The 22239-nt window shown below is 51.2% G+C and overlaps 1 protein-coding gene across 3 annotated transcripts in view; it reads right to left on the reverse strand.

Annotated features, from left to right (window-relative positions):
- Positions 1-22239, reverse strand: part of Galnt2 (polypeptide N-acetylgalactosaminyltransferase 2) — a 129901-nt gene that overhangs the window by 3344 nt on the left and 104318 nt on the right. For all 3 annotated transcript variants that reach the window (XM_020168837.2, XM_020168839.2, XM_074056901.1), the window contains exons 4-15: positions 21119-21217; positions 20792-20859; positions 20546-20611; positions 16743-16864; positions 14459-14546; positions 13235-13322; positions 12417-12520; positions 8729-8855; positions 5217-5309; positions 4894-4977; positions 3066-3192; positions 542-661 (exon numbers count right to left, since the gene is read on the reverse strand). In XM_020168837.2, the coding sequence (XP_020024426.1) occupies positions 542-661; positions 3066-3192; positions 4894-4977; positions 5217-5309; positions 8729-8855; positions 12417-12520; positions 13235-13322; positions 14459-14546; positions 16743-16864; positions 20546-20611; positions 20792-20859; positions 21119-21217 (1186 nt within the window). The remainder of the gene's footprint in view (positions 1-541; positions 662-3065; positions 3193-4893; positions 4978-5216; positions 5310-8728; positions 8856-12416; positions 12521-13234; positions 13323-14458; positions 14547-16742; positions 16865-20545; positions 20612-20791; positions 20860-21118; positions 21218-22239) is intronic.

Consider the following 22239-nt stretch of genomic DNA (forward strand, 5'->3'; position numbering starts at 1 on the left):
GCTCCACAGAAAAACATGCTTCTTCTCAAAGGTGAGGAGAGAGGCAGGAGGGCTGGGCAGCAGGCAGGGGCCTGCATGGGGCACGGGAAGGGTGTGCACTTAGACCCTGCTGCCTATTTACTCACCTGCTCACCTGGAGTTCCTGCCAACAGTGAGTCTCCAAAGGCTCTCCCACCTGCCTGCCACCCTCTCCTCGTCCATCCCCCTGGATCCTGCTGGACACCTCACTATGAGTCAAACACAAGGGATTTCCTCCATTGTCACAGAAAGCAGAGGTTGCCAAGCCCTCTAAGCTGATGAAGAATGTGCAATGATGGATTCTGACTCTGGCCTCTGGAGGGACCCTGCCTGTCCTGTGTTGGAGCACTGACTGAGCGTAGGCCGTAAGACAATAGCTGCCCCTGTCCCTGGAAGCAGCCTTCAGCACCAACAGTCTGTCAATGGGACAAGAGGCCTGACACAGCCCTCCTGTCTTCCTGACAGTTGAGGCTCGAAGTCAGAAGCCCAGGAAGGCACCTCATCCCATGGGGCCCGAGCGCACCTGTCTGCTGTCGTTCTCCCGGCAGCCCTGCAGCCTGACGAGGGAGCCAGGTGACCGGTCCACTACGGTCAGGCACAAGTCCATGTGTTTCACTGACTTCTCCTTTGTCAAGGCCCACTCCTGGAACACAGAGCCAAGCACTGTCATGTCACACACACAGTGAGAAACCCAAGTACGGTCTTTAGGGTCCAGGGGAAGTGGCTGTCATGGGGAGACAGATTCAGAATCCCTAGGCCAGTTCAGAACCAGCAAGCTACTTCAAGCCTAAGGCAGACCTAGAACTGGAGATATGCCTTCCACCTATGACTGGACACTGAATTGCTTGGCACAGGCAAAGGTGGCCTGCGAGCCTTGGTCACTAAGATAAGCAGTGTTAAGCACTTTCACCCCAAATTCAAGCTAGAGAACTGTGTTGACACCTCTGATTCAGTGCAGCTCCAGCTTAGTCACCCTCATGATGGACTGTCAGGTCACTGTTACTCCACATTGCTACAGAATGACTCTGCCCCTAGCAGGTCTGATTTGGAAGATTTACAAACAGAAACTATAAATAGCTAACTACTGCAGATGGAAGCAAGATACAGTATGTCACTGGGACTGAGTGCTGCATGATCTGCTTATGCTGAGGAAGGAATGGGTGGCCTAAAAGTCACAGTGCTGACACTGCATGGTCACTGCCAGGACACACATCTCCCAGCTCCCTCAGGAGCCAAAGAGGAGGCTGAGCAGAGAGTGCAGAGGGGACAGAGGGGTGGGGAGTGGGGACAGTAGAGGGGCAGGGGGGCAGGAAAGGCTGGGGCAAAAGGGCTTCAGAAATGGAGATTAAGGGGCTGGGGAGGACCTGCCCCAAGGGCTCTCACTGCCACAGCCAGGCCCACGCTCCATTCATTCCCCCAGCCAGCTAACAGGTGCTCTAGTAAGCCAGTTGTTTCTGTGAGTTGTTCTAGAAAATGAGTGAACGTGAGGGAGGTAACGTGGGACCCTGACCCACAACAGCTGGTCAGCGCACGGCGGACAGCCTAGACTTGGCACCAGTGTCTGGGACTGAGCTGCTGACCTGCCAGCCTGCACTGTTCTTGGGAAGTCAGTGTCAGAAATGGACTGAATGTTGCCTGGTGTGGGGAAGCCCCACATCTGGTGTCAGAGGGAGGTCAGTGTAAGTACAGAGCCTCTCTTGTTTTTCCAGTGTGTTTGGCCCCAGGTGTGTCTGGAGCTTGGGGGCCCAAAGAGGAAGTGAGGCTGTGTCTCCCTATGTACAGTGGCTCTCAGGACACACTGGCCCAGGGTGATAGTACCCCCTGCACTGCAGGGGGTCCTCATTCCCTGAGCAGGTGTGATGGCTGAGGGGCACCTGCGTGTGCTTAGGTGAACCATGAGACAGTTAGGCACTGCCAGAGTTTAGAATGACTTCAAGGCAGGTACCGGAAGATGCTGGGGGGGGGGGGTGGTGTCTGTGGCCAGCCAGGGCAAGGTCACGTTGGAATGTCTCTGTTCTTTTATCTATTGCACACTTGATTATTTTAAGGCAGATGATGTGCTGAATTCCAGAAAAAGCCACTTCCGCTATGCAAACAACAGAGCTGATTGTCACTTTGTGCTACTGCCCTTCAGTGATCTATATTTTTAAAATGTGGTTGATAAATACTTAAGAAACGCTTTTTTGAGCTGCCACTCTTAAACATAGCTGTTAATTTTCTTATTTCCTGTGTGCTGCTGAGGCTAAGCTGGTAACCAGGTTAACAGACCTCCCTCTGCCTAAGCACTGTCTGCCTCGTCTTCCTCATCTTTGTGGACCAAATCAGCACAGGCCATCAGTCAGAAACCTCAGTCACGTGGGGCCTACAAGGGGATGCTGATAGCACCATGAACAGTTCCGGTCCTCTCCATGGTAACGTGTACTAGCCACCAGCCACGCAAAGCTGCTTGAATTTAAATTCAGTAAAATGAAACAAAGTGAAAATTTCATCCACACTAGTCACATATCTCGTATCCACATGTGGCTGGTGGCTGGTGCTGGTGGAGAGGGTCAGCACAGGCATAGGACACCCCATCACAGGGGTCCAATGGACAACAGAGGGAGAGGTGCTTGAAAGCTGCAGGGGGCCCGGGGGCAAGGCATCCCAGTGAGAGGGAACCAGAATATGAGCACTGCCTAAAGGTACAAGAGCAGGGGTCTACACCATAGGAGGACAACACTGAACACTGGGCAGGGCAGGGGTCTACACCATATCAAGCAGACTCAGTGCAGGTGCAGAACGGATCCTTTAGCATGGAAGCACAATGGGTTGACAAAAGAGCTCTTGGAGGAGACCCAGGTGACAGACTCACAACTGTGTCTGACAGGGATGCTGTCACTTTGACCAGCATACCTGTGCCACTGTGGCTGAGCCCAACATGTCCACCACTGCCTGTGACAACCCAGCAGACCTGAGGTTGCAGCAGTGTTGCCCTCTGGGCCAGGTGTCTCACACTGCCCTTCAGCCCTGCCTCCCTGGGATCACAGGAAAGCTCATCACACACCTACCTGGTTTCCCCCGGCATTGTGACACTCGTAAATCCCAACAACCCCATCAGCAAAGTGTCCTAGAGTGTCCAGGCAGTTGGTTCCCTGCTGCAAGGCCCCAAAGGCGATGTCCTGATGATCAGGGACCCTGCAAACCAAGATCCACTGCTTAGTCAGCAGGACCAGCAGCTCGTATCTAGCAGGATATGTGACCTCTCCCTCCCCCAGAGAGCGGGAACAGATAAAAGTGTCATGAGCATCGGGTCCCCACACAGCAAGCCTTGAACCTCTAGTTCCTAACACTTTTAGACTAAGTGGGACGCTCTCCTCCTGGTTCCACATCAGGGGTTGGTCTGGCAGGAAGGCTCCTGACCCTCACACTGGTTTGTAGATGTATTTAGAAATCCACTCAGTGTGCCAGTTCATTCTGGACAGAATGAGGGGAGAGTCTGCACTGGCTGTGTATCACCCTGGGAAGAGACACTATCTAAACCTCGACTGGCTCTCCTGAGTGGAACTGCTGCAAGTTATAGAGAACATCTCGTGTACAGCCCTGGCCCAGTGCCTGGTCCATGGGTAAAGGTGGCGGTCATCACAGATGTGTGATGGCCTGAGTAGGGGGAGCAGGCTCACCAAGTGGCAGGCTGATCTTTGGAGGGTTCAGGCCCAGGGCCACCCTTCACGATGACCAAAACAAGAAGCTGAACATTTCACATTGTCCTATCAACACAGGTAACCATGACAGCAAAAGCAAAGCAGAGCTTCATGAGGTGGAAGTCACTGCTGCACAGCCCCTCCTAGGTAAGGGGACAATGACCAAGGATCCCGGCAGATAAACACTGTTCCTGAGTTGGGAAAGTCGCCTTCAGCCAGGGGTATCAGTGGGAGAACACCAGGCCTGGGCTGCCTGCAACTCACCCATTACTTTAAAAGGCAAAGGAACCACCTCCAAAGAGCCGTGCAAGGAACAGCAAGGCAGGTGTGAGGCCGCATCACAGAGCTCACAAATCTCGTGGGGAGAGCTGTGCAGGTGCTGCCAGCAGAAGGCTAACACACCTCTCCCTTGCCAGGTCTCCAAGTTGCTGCAAAAAGCTCTGGAGAGGCCTAGAATAAGAAGGCTCTACATCCAGGCACACTGTCTGATGGGTGCTTTAAGATGAAGCACAGACAGTTCCTGACACCTGGCAAGTCCACTAGCCCTCAGATGGGTCATAAGTGTCCTCAGGACAGGGAGATTCTGACAGCATACGCAGAAAGGCAGGTTTGGAAATAAGGCCCAGAAGAGCCTGCCTGCCACTGTTAGCCCCAGCAGACAGCAGGGCACCAGACTTGCTATTCTACCTCTCCTGTAATACTAACTGGCCTGCTGGAGGAGGCAAGTCCCCTGCTCTGAGCTGCCGTTGGGGGCCTGGTCACCTGCTGGCCACAGAGTGATGGCAGCATTCTGCTAGCTGACCTCTCCTGTTTCTCCGGCCAGCAGCTGGGCCCCTCTATCTTCCCATACTCGCTCAGAAGGCAGGAGGAGCTGCTGGGGGCTAAAGGGACACTGGGTCAGCACGCAAACTCATGGAAGCTGGGACTGCTTCTCTGGACACCCAGCCTGTCTTGACCCAGTGGTCAAAATCAGGGACTGCCCAGGTCTGTGCAGAGAGGGGGCAGCTCTGGAGGAGAGAAGGAAGCGAAGACTGAGAGCTGGTGTGCAGGAGACTGGGGACAGCAGTGGAGCGGGGACATGTGCTTTCCATGGGAGCCTGGCTACCAGCCTCATGCCTGCACCATGATCTCTCCAATCTCTCTGGCCATCTTTGCTCTTAATCTCTCACAAGGTTAACTCAGGTCTGGGACATACCTCAGCTCTGGGTAGACATTTTCCAGGTACCACTTGAAGGGCTTGCAGCCGAGCTTCTTCCTCAGCTCTAGTCTGCTCTGAATGCTGAAGACAGACAGGGAAACAGACTCCTTTATGTTAGGAATGGAGGGCTCCCCACACCAGACCTCAACATCTGCTGGTGAAGACAGGGTAGGGACAGTCATGTCCAGGCTCCAGTGCCATGACCTGACTCACCCCCTCAGGGCCTCAATGGGCCCTGAACAAAGGCTCCTGTGGATATCGAGGGCTGTCCCTACCAGCCTCAGGTTCCCACCAGCATGAGACAGCAGGGCAATACTCACTTTCCATAGGGCACGTTTCGGGCAGAAGGCACGGCTGCGTAGTAGAAGTTTTTGTATTCATCCATCCAGACTTCTGCCGCCCGGCGGGTGTTGCTAGAAACGAAGCAGATCTTCCTGATTTGCAAACTCTTTCTGTCAGCACCACTCCTTCTGCACCATTTGCTGGAGTGACTGAGGGAGGTGCTGGGAACACCACTTGGGCAGCTGCCCTGGGTTTGGTGCTCAGCAGGGATGCCCAGGCCCCAGGGGAGGCTTTCTTGTCACTCACAGCAGATTGTTAAAAAGCAGAAGCAGACGTTGGAATTACAGCACAGCAGGTATTTTGGAGAGGGGCCTGGGCTGTGCCATGGAGGACAAGAGAGCGACTCCCAAAACTACAGCAAGGCGCAACGTCTCCTCAGCTTTCCCTGGCAGGGGACAGTGAAGCCGAGACAGTCACTGTTAAAATCACTTTTCTGCAGACCTGAACTAAGGGATGGTCATGTACAGACTAGGATTAATGATCTGAAGCATTGGGATCATTGCCCCGTGTGTGTGAGGTCCCTACTGCTCTGTGCTCAGTGCACAGACGAGATGGGCTCTTCTAGAAAGGAGGGAAACCACGTGCCAAGATCTGTCACAAAGAGAGAGCCAGGCACAGGACTTGTCCCAGGGAGGCCTGCCCTATGGGACAGATGGCCGTCCATAAAGGCCTTAGCTGCTCATTCTGTTCTTCCAAAGTAAACATGGCAGGGAGGCCATGACTGCCTTTTTATTCCTTTCCTTTGCAGGAAGGTCTTTCAAATGTGAGCCCGTCCAATCGTCTGTGCCCTACTCACTAAAATAATGTCTGTGTGGGGCCTCTAGCTTTTACATGAAGTGACATACACAATCTGTCCTCCCTGAATGAAGGCGCGACAGAGCAGCTTAAAGCGCCACTGAAACACAAGACAATGTGACTACACATCAGACCCGCAGCACTATCTCAGGAAATTTACCTCTATAACCAGGAATGAAAATAAGTATGTGGAAATATGCTCATTTTGATCCTGTTTATGATGGTGTAAAAATAGAGGCTGATGTGGTGGCTCAGGCATATAATCCCAGCTACTCAGGAGATGAAGACAAGCAGGATTGCAGCTCAAGGCCAACCCAGGCGAACAGTCAGCAAGATCCTGAGTTCAAACCCCAGTAATGCAAAACCAAAAAAAATGAGAAACCATGCTATTTAATCTTAATTGTCAACTTGACTGGACGAGAGACGCTGAGGAGATCATTCAAGCGCACCTCTGGGGGGTCTGTGAGGGCATTTACAGAGACGACTTGACCATAAGAGTTCTGGTCTAACGAAAGGACGAATCCCTCGATGGACTCGTGTATGGCGGCGTGGTTGGGAGGTGGTGGCAGGTAGAAGGTAGAGCCTCACTGGAGGAGGTGGGTCACTGGGGGCATTCTCGGGCTACATCTTCCCTGGCCTCTTCCTTTATTCCCTCCCTGCTTCCCGTCTGCCATGATGTTCTGCCTCACAAGGGCCCAGAAACACGCAGCCAATCACACATGACTAAACCCCTCTCAAATTGTGAGCTCAAATCAGTCTTTCCTTTCTTGAGTTGTCTGTGGCGGGTATTTGGTCTCTGACAAGAAAGGTAACAAATGCATAAACTACATGACCAAATACAGGGAAGTGACCAGAGGGGTGCAGTGCCCATGACCACAGGAAACCTAGGCGTGAGTCCTGCTTGTGGCATGACTGATGCCTGGACCTGTGGGTGAAAATGAAAGAAATGGCAGATTGCTCACAGTGGACATGGATGGAGGGAGAGGACAGACTGATCCAGCAACTAGTGAACCTCCACAGGAATGCTTTCTAAGAAGTGTACTCTGCAGCGTCTGGTATTCTGACATACTGCTTTCTGAAACCCACTGTTCTCTGCTCAATATCAGAAGCTTTGATTTGGGGTGCTTGGCTCATCTGCATAAGAAGTTTCGGCAAAGGGTCACACGATGCCCCAGAAGAAAACTCACACATCACCATCTGATTTTATGAGGCCACCATATAAAACTGTGCTGCTCTTAATAAGGGCAAAAGTGAAGCTTAGACGACGCTCAGTGGTAGATACTTTTCAACGAAAGTGATTTGGTCAAAAGCATGATTTCTTCTGGTTTCCATTAAAGCTTCTCTACAATTCAGATCCTGTATAATAAAAATTCAATTTCTGGGACCTGTAATCCCAGCTACTTGGAAGGCAGAGATCAGGAAGATCATGGTTTGAGGCTGGTCTGTGCAAAAAGTTAAAGAGAACCCATCTCATCCAATAAGCCAGGTATGGTGGAGCATGCCTGTCATCCCAGCTATGCAGGAGGCATAGATAGGAGGAGTGAGGTCTGAGGCCAGGCCTGGGCAAAAGTATGAGACCCTATCTGAAAAATAAAGAAAAAAGAAAAAGGGGGTGGGTACTGGGGACATGACTCAGGTGGTAGAGCCTGACTAGTAAGCACAAGACCCTGAGTTCAACCCCTGTGGAATCTGGCTTAATGAAAGCCCAAAGCTTCCAGGCCACAGTGGGGCACCACATGGTGCACCATAACCCCTGCTAGCCATCACTGCAGGCTTCTGCCCTGTGGTCACCAGCAGATGCCCTACCTCAGCCAGTGTGGGTTAGCCCAGCATTTGAAGCGATCTTATTTGGCTGTGTGTTTAGTGCCCTCCCCACCTCCACCCCACCTCTACTGCTTCATCGCTAGTATCTTGGGGAATTCTGGGAGAAGCTGCATCTGCCAGGATGGCAGCCTATACTGCCTCATGCAGCACCCTTCACCTTTACCAAAGCATGCCTGTTATTGCTCTATAATCACATCTACAGCACTATGGCTTTTCTCGCTTTGGCTTGCATGTCTGCCCCTCTGAACTCATGCTGAAACTCAAGTACCCCTGTAATAGCACTGAGGGGCAGGATTGCCAAGGAGTGGGCAGGCCATGGGGGGCTCCACGGGGACCCTCATCCTCTTGTAGCCCTGACACACAGTGTTAGGAAGACCCTCGCCAGAGGTTGGCACTCTGGTGCTGGATGCTCCAGCTTCCAGCAGTAGCTGTGCTATACAGTCACTCTGCCTACGGCACTCTGCACAGCACTGGGCAGTACCAATGGGCAGTGATATATGACAAAACACAAGTGTTCTTTAAAATGCTTTCCCCTAATGTCTTTTGAGGTCCTCACTGAGACATGTGCAGATTTGTTGTGACCACCACCAAGCAGTCTGTTCCTCAATGCCCCTGGCAAGGGCCCAGGCCACCACCCTCTCCACCCTACCCTGCAGTCACTCCCTGCTCCCCTACTGGCACCCTTTCTGAGACCACCATGAGCGTGCAGAGGCAGCATTTCCCTCAGCAGAAGGCTCTGCTGCATGCCCACCACTGCTCCTTCCTGAGGCTCGTGGGCTGTGCCTGTCAGGGGACACAGTTCCCATACATCCAGGACACACCTGCATCCAGAGCAGCCAGCTGTACTGTGGCCTGGCCTTTCACCACTTACCGGGCAAAGACAGTGCCGCTGCCACCTGGGAATGTGTAGGGGTGCTGCTTTCGGAACACGTGCCCCACACGGCTGCAAGGTATGATCTCCAGGCTGCCACCACACTGCCACACGCGGAACGAGATCTCTGAGACAGAAGGAGACCTGGGTGACCACTGGAGTTGGGAGGTTGATCGGCGATGCTCGCCAACTGCAGCTGGCTCTCAACTGCTGAAAGAGACCCATGGGGAACTGCCTCTCTAGAACCCAAAACTTCCTAAGTAGAGACGCTGGACACAGCCCAATGGGCAGACTCCACAGTTCAACAAGAAAGTGTGTGCACAGGCAAACACTATACATTTGGACTAGAACTCTCAAGACAAAGGTGAATTTGGCCTCTTGTGAGTATGGATTCCCCAGCCTAAGACATGTGCATCCCAGGAATGTCACAGAGGCTGCCTGCAGAACGGTGCACAGAAGTCCCCATGCAGCGCATCAGGTGTGCCATGTGCCTGATTTAGCACTGACAGAGTCAGGAAGGCAACCTGGAAGGTATGGCCACACCTGCCACCAACTCTAATGCTGAAAACAACAGGCTACCCCCTGGCCACCTTCCCCCAGTCACCTCAACCTGACTGAGTGAAAGGACACATGGGCGTTTCCATCCAGGGAAAGAGTCCCTTCCCTGAAATTGCAAGATCACATCTGTCCTTGTGCATTGGCTGTCCTCAGCCCCTGGTGAAGATCAAGCAGGTAGTGGCCAGGAGAGTCAGGTGACTGAGGAACCTCTGGTCCAGGCAGTAGCACTCCGAGGTGACAACTGACCTGTGTGTCAATAAGACTGGCCACGGGAGTAACAGGGATGCAGAGCCACCACCACTGTGCCACCTCACACACCACTGCAGGAATGACATGCCAGACAGGGCCTGGACTATGCCTGACTGATGACTGGCTGCCCTGTATTCAGGCACCTGTCTCAACCCCTGCCAATTCTGAATGCAAGACTGCATTTAAGCAGAAAAATGAAGAGGCCCTGTTCTGAAAGGGCAGATCGCTTTGTGAGAGTTACATAACAGAGCATTTTCCTCTGGGTCATCTGAGACCCCTCAGACATGCTGGGTGGCAAGAGGATGACATGGTTGGCACCACTGCCAATGCAGATGGACCAGAGCTTAGAAGACCATGTTGTGGGTGGGCATTTTATCTTTCAGACCAGCACATGGTCTGAGCTCCTATTTGGGTCTGGCAAAAGTAATGTCACAGGAGAACTTTTGCTTGCAAGAGTGGGTGACCCATGTGCTGTCATGGATATTAACCACTGACTCCTTGTGGCTACACACAATGTGTGCTCAGCACTTTCCTAGCAAATGCACTGCAAGGGTCTCACCGTTTTTATAGAGTACAACAAAGCTCTGAGTAAGAAGCTCTCTGTATTTCAGGAAATAAAAAATATACACTTGCCCTTGGAAGACTAAAGACCAGGCTTCTGCACAGAGTCTACACTGGGGTCTGGTAGGGGATTTTCAAGACTATCCCCCCAATTCTGGCCTCTCCAGAGCCATGCACTTAGGTTCACTGCTTTGCATAATTTGTAGTTTTTTTGTTTGTTTTGGTGGGACTGGGGTTTGAAGACAGGCTTCACACTTGCAAAGCTGGCACCGTGCTTAAGCCACACCTCCAGTCTATTTTGCTCTGGTTATTCTGGAGATGGGGTCTTGAGAGCTACTAGCCTGGGGTGGCCTGGAATTGCAATCCTCCTGATCTCAGCCTCCCAAATAGCTAGGATTGTAGGCGTGAGTCACAGGCACTTAGCTAACTCGTGGGGTTTTAATTAGGCGTTAGGGTTTGCATCCTGGCCCTCCTCTTGGCCTACAGGCCCTGGGCACACAACATGGTCTCCACAGACCTGTCCTTTAAGGAGCTGCCCAATGGAAATACACAGCGCTCATCCTAACACTCTGGTGACCTGCCCAAATGGACAAACTGATCCCAGTGAGCCTTACCCCATCTCCCTGGAGCTAAGGGGCCAGCCCCTTTTCCTTCCTTTGTAATTGCTTTAATCATACAAGACTTATGCTACCGTTCAGGAAAACAGGGAGCTCTTGTGCTAGGAGATGGTGGCTTGGTTTTTACTCAGGCATCCCCACCCCTACCTCTCCCAGCACACATTCGCCAAAGCCACACATGCTGACCACTGGTAGCCACTGTGCAGGAGCTGTGCTCTGCAGAGAGCAAGGTTCACATTGCAGACCTTCTGCTCAAACCGCAGCTCGGCCCCCAAGAGTCTTGCAGAGCACCAGACAGGGAGGAGAGAAAGCCAGACTGTCCCACAGTCACGTGCTCCCACCCCAGGGCTCTGCCTTCCTGACCCCTCAGGCCTGTTGGTAGAACACAAATATAAAAAATAAGTGTCAAACCAGCCCATCAAAATTAGTCTGTCTTCCCTGTGGCCTCCAGGTGAAGTCTCCTTAGATACAAATCAGCCCTCTGTGGCATGACACAAAGCAATGACTAATGCCCCAGCTGACTTTTGTTCTCCACACACCTCACCCATGATGTATTCTCCACACAACACCTCAGAACCACACCTGCTTCCATGACATGGCCACCTGAGGTGGTGACACATGGTCCCACAGGACAGCCCTGGTTACCAGAGCCTGTGGCACAAGGGGGCTTGGGGGTGTCTCAGGCTAATCACTCTGAAGCCTTTGGTGCCTGAGCCTTACCTAGAGTCAATATGTCCTTAAAGCACCCCCAGAAGATCGACTCCTGGTCCCTCCCTGCCCTGAGGCCCAGAAATTGAGCAGAAAACAGCTTTCAGCATCATACAAGGCAGAGGTGTCCTCAGAGACGTGATATCTTCCCTACTACCAACATCAAAAGCAACAGAGAAATGAGAGGCTCAGTTAGTCTGTTCCTGTAAGCCTAACAGAAACTATCAAAGTCTCTGTCACAGAAAAACTATACAGGATGACAGTAGTGTCATCTCCCCTCTTTCTCCTTGTCCTCTTTCCTCCCAGAGCACACCCACCCAAGGAAGAAAGAAATGTAACGTTCAGTAGCTGAGGAGAATTATCTCAGAACTGCAAGCACTTGAAATCAAAGGCTTCAAGTAAAGCAAGCAAGAAAAATGAAAACAAAATAGCACATCAGAGTCTTTTTATCTTCCATGCAGGAAATGTGAGGCAGCTACCAAAACAGACCATAATCTATAAAGTTCTGTTGCCCCTATTCCCGGGTAAAAGTAATTTGTATGGGTTAGTAGAAACAAAACCACACACACAAAAACTGGAACCATTCACAAAAGCAGATGAGAAGGGAATGAATGCCAGGATCCATCTGTGTGGTGTCCATGGCTATGGTTCAGCCAACCCACCAGCTGCCATGGCTTCATTTCTACATAGCTCATCAGAGCCCTGATGCCAGGTTGTTTCCCCCCATTTTTGGTCATGTGCATTCTGAACTCCCAAGACAAGCAAAATGACAGAGCTAGTTTCCATCAAAGGTGACCTGAATTCTGGCCTTCCCTCTGACACAGGGGATGCATCCCACCACCAACCCATGGCAATTTCAGAGGGAGAGGGAGTCACGCATGTGTGACAAGGCCTGCTCCGCCCACTGAGTGGTCACTCTGGAGACTTTGTGAAGCTTCATGATCACCTCACAGTAGAGAGGGCTCGCAGACTGGAGGCGTGAGGCCCATACGTACCCAGGTTCTCTCCTCCCCACACGTCCATCATCATGTCATACTTCCCCAGTTCTTCAAAGTAGAGCTTGTCCATCACGAAGAGTCCCCCAGCAATCATGGGTGTTCTACAGAGGCAGAGGACAAAAAGGTCAAGGGTGGATGGCCAGCACCCTTCAGCCAAGGCCAGGCCTGGTTCCCTAACTATAACCTGACCTTTTGTTCTCCATAGCTAACATCAAATGCCTTCCCTACTCCCTGCCTGTGGCCCCCATAGTGCCAGGGTTGGACCAAGCCTCCCATATGAGGGACTGATCACTGGGGTTGGGACACTGGCTGACCAGCTGTCCTAAGCAAGATACTAAGCCTTTCTGTGTCTCAGTTTCCTTATGGGGTGATTATAGGGATTACAAAAAAAGTATGTAAGGCCTTAGCATGCAGCCCTATGTCTCTGAGGTCATCTGGGGCCACTCTGCTGTGGAGAACACTTTGTGCTATCAACACAAACCACACACGGGACCAGGAGCATCGCCTGGCCAGCCTGTCCTAACTCTGAGGAACAGAAACCTCCATGGACCTTACTGCAGTGTATGACCTGGGGACAGGCCCTCGTCGGGAGCTGGGGCCTGGATGCAGTAAAGCTAGAGGAAGACAGCCCATGTTGTCCGGACAGCTAGGGCCTACAGGGCCCACAGCCTGGACTCTCCCCACAAAGGGTGAAGGGCACATCGTACAAACTGGCTGGAGGCTGAAGTGCTCCTGCAAGGGGCTCCCTGTGGACACAGGCCAAAGACAACCCTGGTGCCCCTGTGAGAAGCACCTCATAGCACAGTGGCACTTACTTTATGGGGGCGACTGGGTTCCCCTGGCGCGCTCTCCTCTGCTCAGGCGTCATGTAGTCCCACTTGAACACCAAGTTCCAGTCAAAACCTATAGAAAGAGATAATGCTGAGGAGGCTGGCCATTTGTACCTGGCTCCCTGTGCCTCATGGCTCTAAAACCTTTGGCATTTGGATGGGATGCACAGAAAGCCAAGTGAACAGACAAAATGAAGAAGACGGGGCAGGAAGAGGGAATAGCTAGGCTGGTGGAGCAGGGCAGGGAGGGCACACACTGAAATATTCCCCAACCCTCCAAAGAAAATGTGGGTCAGGCTTTTCTAATATTAAAACGTGAAACATAAGGACTGGGTCTGTGTGACACCCCTGCACATCCAAGGGCTACAAGGAGGTGAGGAAAGAGCAACCAAGAAGGGCCTTGTGTCTCCAGTGCTGCCCATGCAGGAGGAACTGGGAGGGCATAGACACTATTGGTTCCCTGGCCTCCTAGCTCCATCTCTTGGTATGTCTTGATTGCAACCAAAACTGTATTTCAGACAGACGACAGGCTAGGAGACTGAAAACTCTCAGAGGAAAATGAGCCAGAGGAAGTTGCAAAACTGACATGCTTCATTTTTCTGGTGAATATAGCCCAAGCACTTCCTTCTTGGAATCCATAGACCACTAAGGATGGCAGAGCCTGGGTCTTGCACTTGGACAGGTTTCAGGTGCTTATAGGACCCCTAGTGGTGGGTCTTATAGTTCACAAGGCATCTGCACCCCTCAGAGCCATTGCACCAGCCTGTTGAAGCTTTCCCACATGCCAGGAAGCCACCTCAGCAACAACCGTGGCTCTGTGACCAACTCCAAGGGCCTGACTTCAGACCCAGACCTCCATATTTCTGCTGTGTAACTGTCCCGATAGTCTCCAGCCCCTTGACTCCACAAAACCCCAGTTTCATGGAGTATTACACATGCTGCCTATGGGCTCCCCAGCCCAGATCACCAGTGGGAAGTGTCTCATTAGCTCCGAACAGTGAGGAAATCACAAGTGCCCTGAAGCTCGCAGCAGGGGGTGTGGAGATGACAGAGCAAGGAGAGGGCGCACTGCCTGGGACATAGGGCCACTCCCTGAGGTCCACCTGTGGAGCCACACTGCAGTGTGAACTCTGGTCACTGTCACTGCAGTGACTGGATGGCATGGTCAGAGGCCCGAGAAGGCAGGACAAGCTTGTGGCTGACACCTACCGCCCTTGAGGTCAGCAGAAGCGCCCACATACTGGAAGTTGTCCATGTTAATGACATCGATGATGGGTGACACAACCCGAGTCCTGTCCTGAGCACAGAGAGAGGAGAGTGATTACCTCAGTCCAGCAGAACGACAGCCTGCCATCCAAGGAGGCCTCCCTATAGGACATGCTACCACCTATTCACTCAGCTAAGAGCCCAGGCTGCACAGTGGCCCCAAGTCTACCCCAAAATTTCAAGCACAGGTTGTCCTGGCTCTCACTGAAGCCTCAGCTATGGACACGTGAGTTGCAGTGGACTTGGGAACAGACTCCCTGCACCACTAGGCAGGACTGTGTCTCTCCGGGTCACGGGGTGAGACCCCGCCAACAGGGGTTTCCAGATTCTAAGCTGGCTCTTCCTGTGATTCCACCAAACACTGCTTCCCCATCCTGAACTCCTGCTTCGTGCCACACTCTCATGCCCTGGTTAAAGTTGGGAACAGAAGGTTTTCACCTCCGATCTTTAAACTGTGCTCTGCCTCACACCAGTCAACAAAAGAGGGTGTTCCTCGAGCCACTTATAGAGGGCCCTTGCTAGCAGAAGACTCAGACCAGCAGAGCTGAGGCGCACACCAAGAAATGTTAGAAAGTTCCAGCAAAACCCACATGCGGATTCATGGGAAATAAGCTGTGTGCCCACAGACAGCAGAGAACTTCTTGCCTAGTCAGTCTGGCCCTCGGTGTGGGAGTCGCAACAACCTGCTTTGGCTCAACTCAGGAGGGGTATGGGGTGTCTGGGTGTGAGAGCCGGTGACTGACGCATCTCTAGCACAGTTGTGGGTTGCACTTGGCTCTGCTCTCCAGGGAGTCAGCCAGGGAGAGCGAGAAGCTGTGGTTTGGGACTCCAGGATGCGTTCATTGTCAGAGGCGTGTGCGTGGGGTGCAGTCAGGGGCTTAGTGGAACCTGCGTGGCAATCCTGCCACCTGTGTTAGAATCAACTAAAGTTAGGTCTTTTCTGTTAACGTATAACTATTACTGTGTAGATGCCAGCTAACCTCCCCAAATTGCTACCTACATGCTTTGTGAAACATTGCTTGACCCTGCAAGGTTCTTGCGGTCAAAGAGCTGTTTATTGCCAGATGTCCTAATCTCAAACTGCTTGCTTAAAAATAAATATTGCCCAAAAGAATTTTCTGTTCTCCTTGCTTCAAAGTCATTCTTACCCCGTGTGCCCCCTTTTCTGAGTAACCAATTGTGAAGACCGTAAACCCAAACCTATCTATCAGGGTGAGGGGCAAAGAGATAAAAACTGAGCTGATTCCCCACTCAGTGTGTTCTGCCTATCAGACTATGGTCTGTGGCTATACCCTTCTGCAGAAGTAAAACTTTTCTTTGTTCCTTGCTGAGCGACTCCTGAGTGTTTCTTTAATCACTGTTTGGGAATAGGATTTCTAACACCTGTATGGATGTGGATACATTACTAAAGTTCCCAGAAGCCCAGTTTCCTCATCTGTCAGGTGGGGTAACACCTACATTAAAGGTAACATATAGGATCACTTGCCTTGCAGGCCTGAAGCCCTGAGTTCAAACTCTAGTCCCACCAAAACACAAACAAAAAAAAGGAAACATATAAAAAGTACATAGTGTATCACCTGAGCACAATAAAGGGCTGTAAAAATGACTTTCATAATCACGAGTAGCTTCTGGTCATTTAGCGTTCCATGACTTGCTACCTATCAGCTCCCCTTGCTGTGCTGCAGGCAGAAAGCCTCATTCACTTTTTATTTCCTTTCATTAACTTTCTTTATTGCCCCCAAGGAAGCCCTTTCGTGGTGGCAAGGAAAGAGAGTCAATAAGACAAATGTTAGGCAAAGCTCACATCAATGGTGCTTCTAGAAGAGTGGCTATGGGTCACCACTGACGCCCCACCTGGGCACGGTGTGGTGTGGTGACCATCACCTGCTTCTCCCTGTGAGCCTGGAGCGGGCAGCCAGTGTGTACAGGCACACCGCTGGCCAGCCCCCACAGATACCACATTAGATGAGACTTCTAGAGCAGGGCACTCCACCAACTTCGTGCAGAACCAACAAGCTGCAGGTGAAGGTGAAAGGCACTCCTGAGTAAAGGGCTGACATTACCCAGCAGGTACCTCCAGCCCCTCAGAGCCTGTTTCCTGCCTGTCACAGAAGTGCTCATCACGCTGATGGGACACTCTGAAGCAACTTCCCAGGAAAACTCAGCCAGCACATGAGGAAGCATGACCACGCCACACTGCTGAGGCTCCACCCTGTCCCAGCCTCACCTCCGCAACCCGTTCCAGCAGTGGCTCCAGCCAGTGCTCATTACACTCGCAGTGACTGTCCAGGAAGGTCAGCACCTTGGCTTGTGCAGCATCAGCACCCCGGACCCGCGAACGCATCAGGCCTGTAGAGGTGAGTTGGAAGCATGTCAAAGGGATGCCTGGCACCGCAGCTCAAAGGGCAAAGCTTCCTGCAAACACGGGTAGGATCAGCACTGCCCTGCGGTTACCAGGGCAGATCCCTCTCCAGATTAACAGGACAGACAACTTTCGTAAGACTACTGCATTCAGAGAAAGGCCTCACACAACGGATGTCTCCTTCATCAAGCATGGTGGACTTCTAACACCACTTTCCCCTGCTGGGCTGGCTTTCTCATTTGCTGGGACAATGAAGGTATCGTCCACACCTTGAGTGCTAATGGTGCCCCTTTAATGGCCATGGTAACCGTGAGTATGTTGCAAACAGCTCTGTCTTCTAATATCACAAGCCAAGTCACAACGATGCAAATCTGGTTGTCTGGCTTTTACATATGGTCAGGGATGCTACTGGCCCAGTTTCACAATCCACATACTTGGGACCTATCAGCAATGCACATTTTCATTATGACCCAGTCTTATCACAAGCAGCATTTTATCCCTGGATGCTGTGGTCATAGATGGCTTTTACCAAACAGGTAGGCTTTATACTTTAAGGGGATGTGACCATTCACAACCAGTGAAGACAAGTGTTTTAAGTTCATTTTTTTACAGTCAAAATGGATTTTCCATGATTCTTACGGAACTGATATTGGAGCAGGGAAAAAGACAAAGATGTCCAGTTTTTGTGTTAGAAAGTCCTGTCCTGATAACAATCACAAATGCTAAGCAACAAATAAAAAGCGAGTCTTTGAAAGGGTTAGAGAGAAGTCAGAGGCAGAAAGACGGGGGAGTCAAGGCTTGAAAGCACACAAGGTCAGGGAGTGAGGGCTGTGTACACACAAGCCCCCCAGGGTGCTCTCCAAACCACTGGGATACAGCCCATCAGCTTGAGGTGTCAGAGGACAGAGTTTAGGACTTCAGAGAGGTTGGAAACAGGAGGCAATCCAAGAAAAGGGAAGGCCCCTCCATTCTTTGGCTGACTGCTGACCCATGCAGGCCCAGCCTCTAAGGAGTCCATGAAAAGCAGCCGTCAGGGGAACTGATGCTTCAGCTGCTACTCACTGTAGTGGAAACAAAAGTTTGGAGTCTGAGTCCTGCCACATTAGAAAAGTTTAGAAAATACTGGTTGTCTTCTACAGAAACCCTATGAGGATCACATTCACATTTAGAAACCTAACTGTTTTTGGAATGAAGAGTTCGCCTGAGATGTTTAGTCCTAGCAAAGTACAAAGACAAGCACATGTACCATATGCAAGTTCAAGTTTCCCAGCCAGCATTATGGTTTTGATACGTAGTACCCCTCTGCTAAAGGCTCATGTGCTAAAGGCTTGGTTCCCCAGTTGGTGGTGCTCCTGAGAGATGACTGGATCGTGAAGACTCCAATGTCATCAGTAGATTCATATTGAAAACTAGGAGGTGGGCCTGGCTGGAGGAAGCAAGTCACTGGGTTGTGCCCTGGAAGAGTGTATCTTGTCCCCACACCCTCCCTCCCTCCCTCCCTCCCTCTCCTTTTAAGTTGCTTTTCCAGGTATTTTGTCACAATGATGAAAAACTGATACAGCCTGAAATTTAATTCTTCAGCATACAAAGATCAATACCCTTTAGAGAAAGGCAACATGATCCAGTGTATCTACAACATACCATTAACAAAGTGTGTTACACGGCGAAGAGTCGGGAGACATAAGAAATAGAATGTGGTCCACACCCAAGAGAAGTAAAATCAATCAAAAGTCACCCGAGGTGACTCAGATGTCAGAATCAGCAGGTGAAGAGTTTAAATGGCTATGAAAACTGTGTTTGAGAACTCAAAGGAAATGATTGCTTAATGAGTGAACAGGTGGAAAAATCTCAGCAGAGAAATGGAAACTATCAGAAAGAATGGGACAATGAAGTTGTCTGAAACGAAGAACTCACTGTAGCACTGACAGCAGATTAGAGCTGGTAGAGGATCAGTGAACTTGAAGGTGGGTCAGTACAAGCAGATCTATCTGGTGAAGAGAAAATTACCAAGGGGAAAATGCCTAGGGGGCCCATGGACACTGGACTCCAAGACTGAGGCAGACAATGTGCATGGGGACATAAGAGGTCAATGTGTCCCCAAGTCGGGGGGAACATTAGCAAAGTTGGAGCAGGATCAACAGGAAGAAAAGAAGTCTGGGCAGAGCACAGTTAGACTGCTGAGATGAAGACAGATGATGGCCAGTAGCTTCGGGAACAGCCTGCTGACGCACAAGGGAGCAGTCATCCAAATAACGACTATGCCACCCGACAGAGGACCAGGGCCAGGGACAGACTGGAGGACGTTTGAAAAAGTGCCGGAAGAGAAATTAATGGTTGGTTTAGAATTCTAGTGGGAAGAAATACAGTCTTCAGATAAACAAAAGCTGAGAGACTGTTGCTGACAGGGAACAAAGTCCTGAAGGAAGCTGGGCTAAAGGCGATGACCACCAGAAGGAACTCGAACGTATGGAGAGTGAAGCTGAAAATGGAAAACAAGAGGTAAGTCTGCTTCTCTGCTCTCAATTTCTTTAAGACATTACTAACTATGTGAAGCACAATTGTAACACTGCGTTGTGAGTCTTAAGGCCTGTCTAGATCGAACAGGGGCAGCAACATCGAACAGACAGGATGTGACTGTGCTTCTGCAGGCTCTGAGCCTTTATGTAAACTGGTGACAATCACTTTAGGTGCACTGTCTCAAGTCGAAGCTGTGTGACACACAGCACTACCACCGTGCTGTACACAGCACATTCATCCTGTGTACAGCAGGACGCAGCACAGTGAGCACCTGGTGTGCTTAAAGTGTGGAATCTAAGCTATGTGTGCACATAGGACACTACACATGTGCGTGAGCTCATGCATTACCACGCAGCTGTTCCACACAGGCCGTCACAACCTGGCTTCCCATGCCTCCCAAACACAGTGCATCAACACAGGCTCTTACCCAAGTGAACACCCTGATGTAAGCCAGGGAAAGGTAAAATATTTAAACGTGCTTAGACCTGCTGCTCAAGCTCTACACAGGTTGCAGGCACCAACAGCTATACACCACCAACATTAAACAATGTCTTCAGTTCTTTTTTCCTCTTCTTCCCTCTCCCTCCTTTTTTAGCCTATTCCAGCCCTTTCCCCTTCAGTGGGAATCTGATATGCGAGTTTGAAGTTATCTGGTGGTTGTTTAGGGGTAGCACTAAAGCAGATCGCAAGCTTGTGGTTTACTGTAGGCTTGAGGATGGCTGGAGTCCAGCAGCAGACCTGTTAAGAGCAAGGACATCCACACTGTGTGTCATGAATATCGGGGTTGGTGACCTTGGCTGGCACAGGGTGTGCCAAGGGTGGCATTGCTCTTGTAGATTCTGTGCTATGATCAGGCTCCTGTTAAGAACACTTTCCTTTATCTCCAGCCACCCACGTGATGCCCCACTAATGCATTTTGGGACATGCATTGATTTATGACTTCCTTTTGTTCTGTGACTCTGAAAGCTCATGTAACCTCTTCCACGGTGGAACATGTCACCTGGGGTAACCTGAATCCGGGTTTCTGGGCCATGGTCACTCATATTTGGCTCAGAATGCTCTTCTCGTTCCCTTTGGAGGAAGAGCAGTGTTTTATATCAACACAGGGCTCCACCATCTTAAAAATGTTTTAAGAAAGGGGCATTTCTTACCTTCCCGCCGATCATTTCTGAGGACACGCACTTTCTCGATTTTCCCCAAGAGGGCCCCGTCCTCAGCTGGGAAAGGAAAAAACAGAGCATTGTGAACAAGAGGTTATACAGGGCTCCACGATGGGCGCAGCACTCCCTGCCACCTATGGTTGACTCCCCTTGGGGATTCAGAGCACCTCTGTCCTGGGCTGCCCACAGGAAGGCTGGTACAGAGCAAGGCTGATATGGTGGCATCTCAGTACTCACGGTCACTGCTGTAATCATCCACCAGGATGATTTCTCTTATGAGACGGGGCGGACTCCTCTTGAGTACACTGTAAAAAGACAGAAGGACAAAGGCTGTGGGCTCGGGTGGGTGATGCTGGGAGGGGAGTTCGGGAGGGTGGGGTTTAGAATGGGAACCACTTATCTTGGCCCCAGACTTGGGCAGAAGGAGCTATTGCTCTCCTCCGGTGCTAGGCGGTCAGGTGCCCTCCTGCATGCTGGCCTGACCATGCTTGGGACACAGTTGGTGTCTGGCATTTCTAATTGGTGATGCCTCCCATGGTGCCTGGTGGCACTTGCTGGTCTCACCTGACCACTGTCCTCAGAAGGGCCGACCTGGCTTCGTTATGAAATGTGATCACTACACTGGTAGCTGGCAGGTCTACCCGCCACTGCTTCCGCTGACACCTGAGGGAAGAAAAAGGCTGATGTGTGAACAATGGATGCAGCTGGCTGTGGCTCATCCCCAAGCAACAAGCAAACCAGGCTGCCAGGATGAACAGGCTGCAACTAACCTGTTGGCTGTGGAGAGTACTGGCCTGCTCTGAGACAAAGCACAGAGGGGCATATGGCACCTGGAGTTGGCTTAAGAGATGAGAGATTCTGACATTTTTCTGAGATGTCAGTACAGTGCACAGTCCTGGAGTCCTAAGACTGAAGTCTCCAGGTGGACTCAGACACCAGCACAGTGTACTACCTTGGAGTCCTGAGACCACAATCCCTAGAGAGAGCAGTGGGCTGGCAAGGACCACATGACATTGGCAGCTGTGGCTGAGTGCAACAAGTCACTAAACTGGTAATGCTACTGACACCAGTTAGGTAGGGAGACCAGGGGTGGTGGAAGCACTTGGTTTCAGGAAGCAGATTGGGAGTGGTCAAGCTGAACTCCACAGCTGTAAGGATGAGAAAGGTCACCTAGAGCCACTGGGGAACCTGTTGATGGGTCCTTGGTGGCACTCATCACCTGCCAATGCCCCTCCAACTGTAGCCAAGCACACAGTCCCGGAGCAGAAAGCTTTCCATAGGACCCATACTTAAGACTTGGTTTACTCTCTAGCTGACAAAGTGTTTCCCACAGCCTGACTCGTCGGCTCCCACAGTCAAAGACAGCATTTGTCTCAAATGGGAAATCAGTGGGAAAAGGAGATTTAAAAAAAAAACCAAAAACCAAAAAACCCACAAAAGACCTGGTGCTCAGCCGTGGCTAAAACATTGAAATAGCTGAGGAGTAAAGTGGACACTCAAGCAGCTGTGCACTCAAGCAGCTGTGCACAATGACCAGTACTGCCACCCAAGGGAGTGGCTCCTGCAGGGGAAGAAAGGGCATGCCTTCACCCTCAGGACTAAGGGGTGGCCTCAGAGAAGGATGAGCAAGAAAAGCAATGCAATCATAACAGAATCAGGTTGGAGCCACAAAAGGGGCTCCTTTG

Source organism: Castor canadensis, chromosome 15, assembly GCF_047511655.1.
Source record: "Castor canadensis chromosome 15, mCasCan1.hap1v2, whole genome shotgun sequence".
Classification (NCBI taxonomy): domain Eukaryota; kingdom Metazoa; phylum Chordata; class Mammalia; order Rodentia; family Castoridae; genus Castor; species Castor canadensis.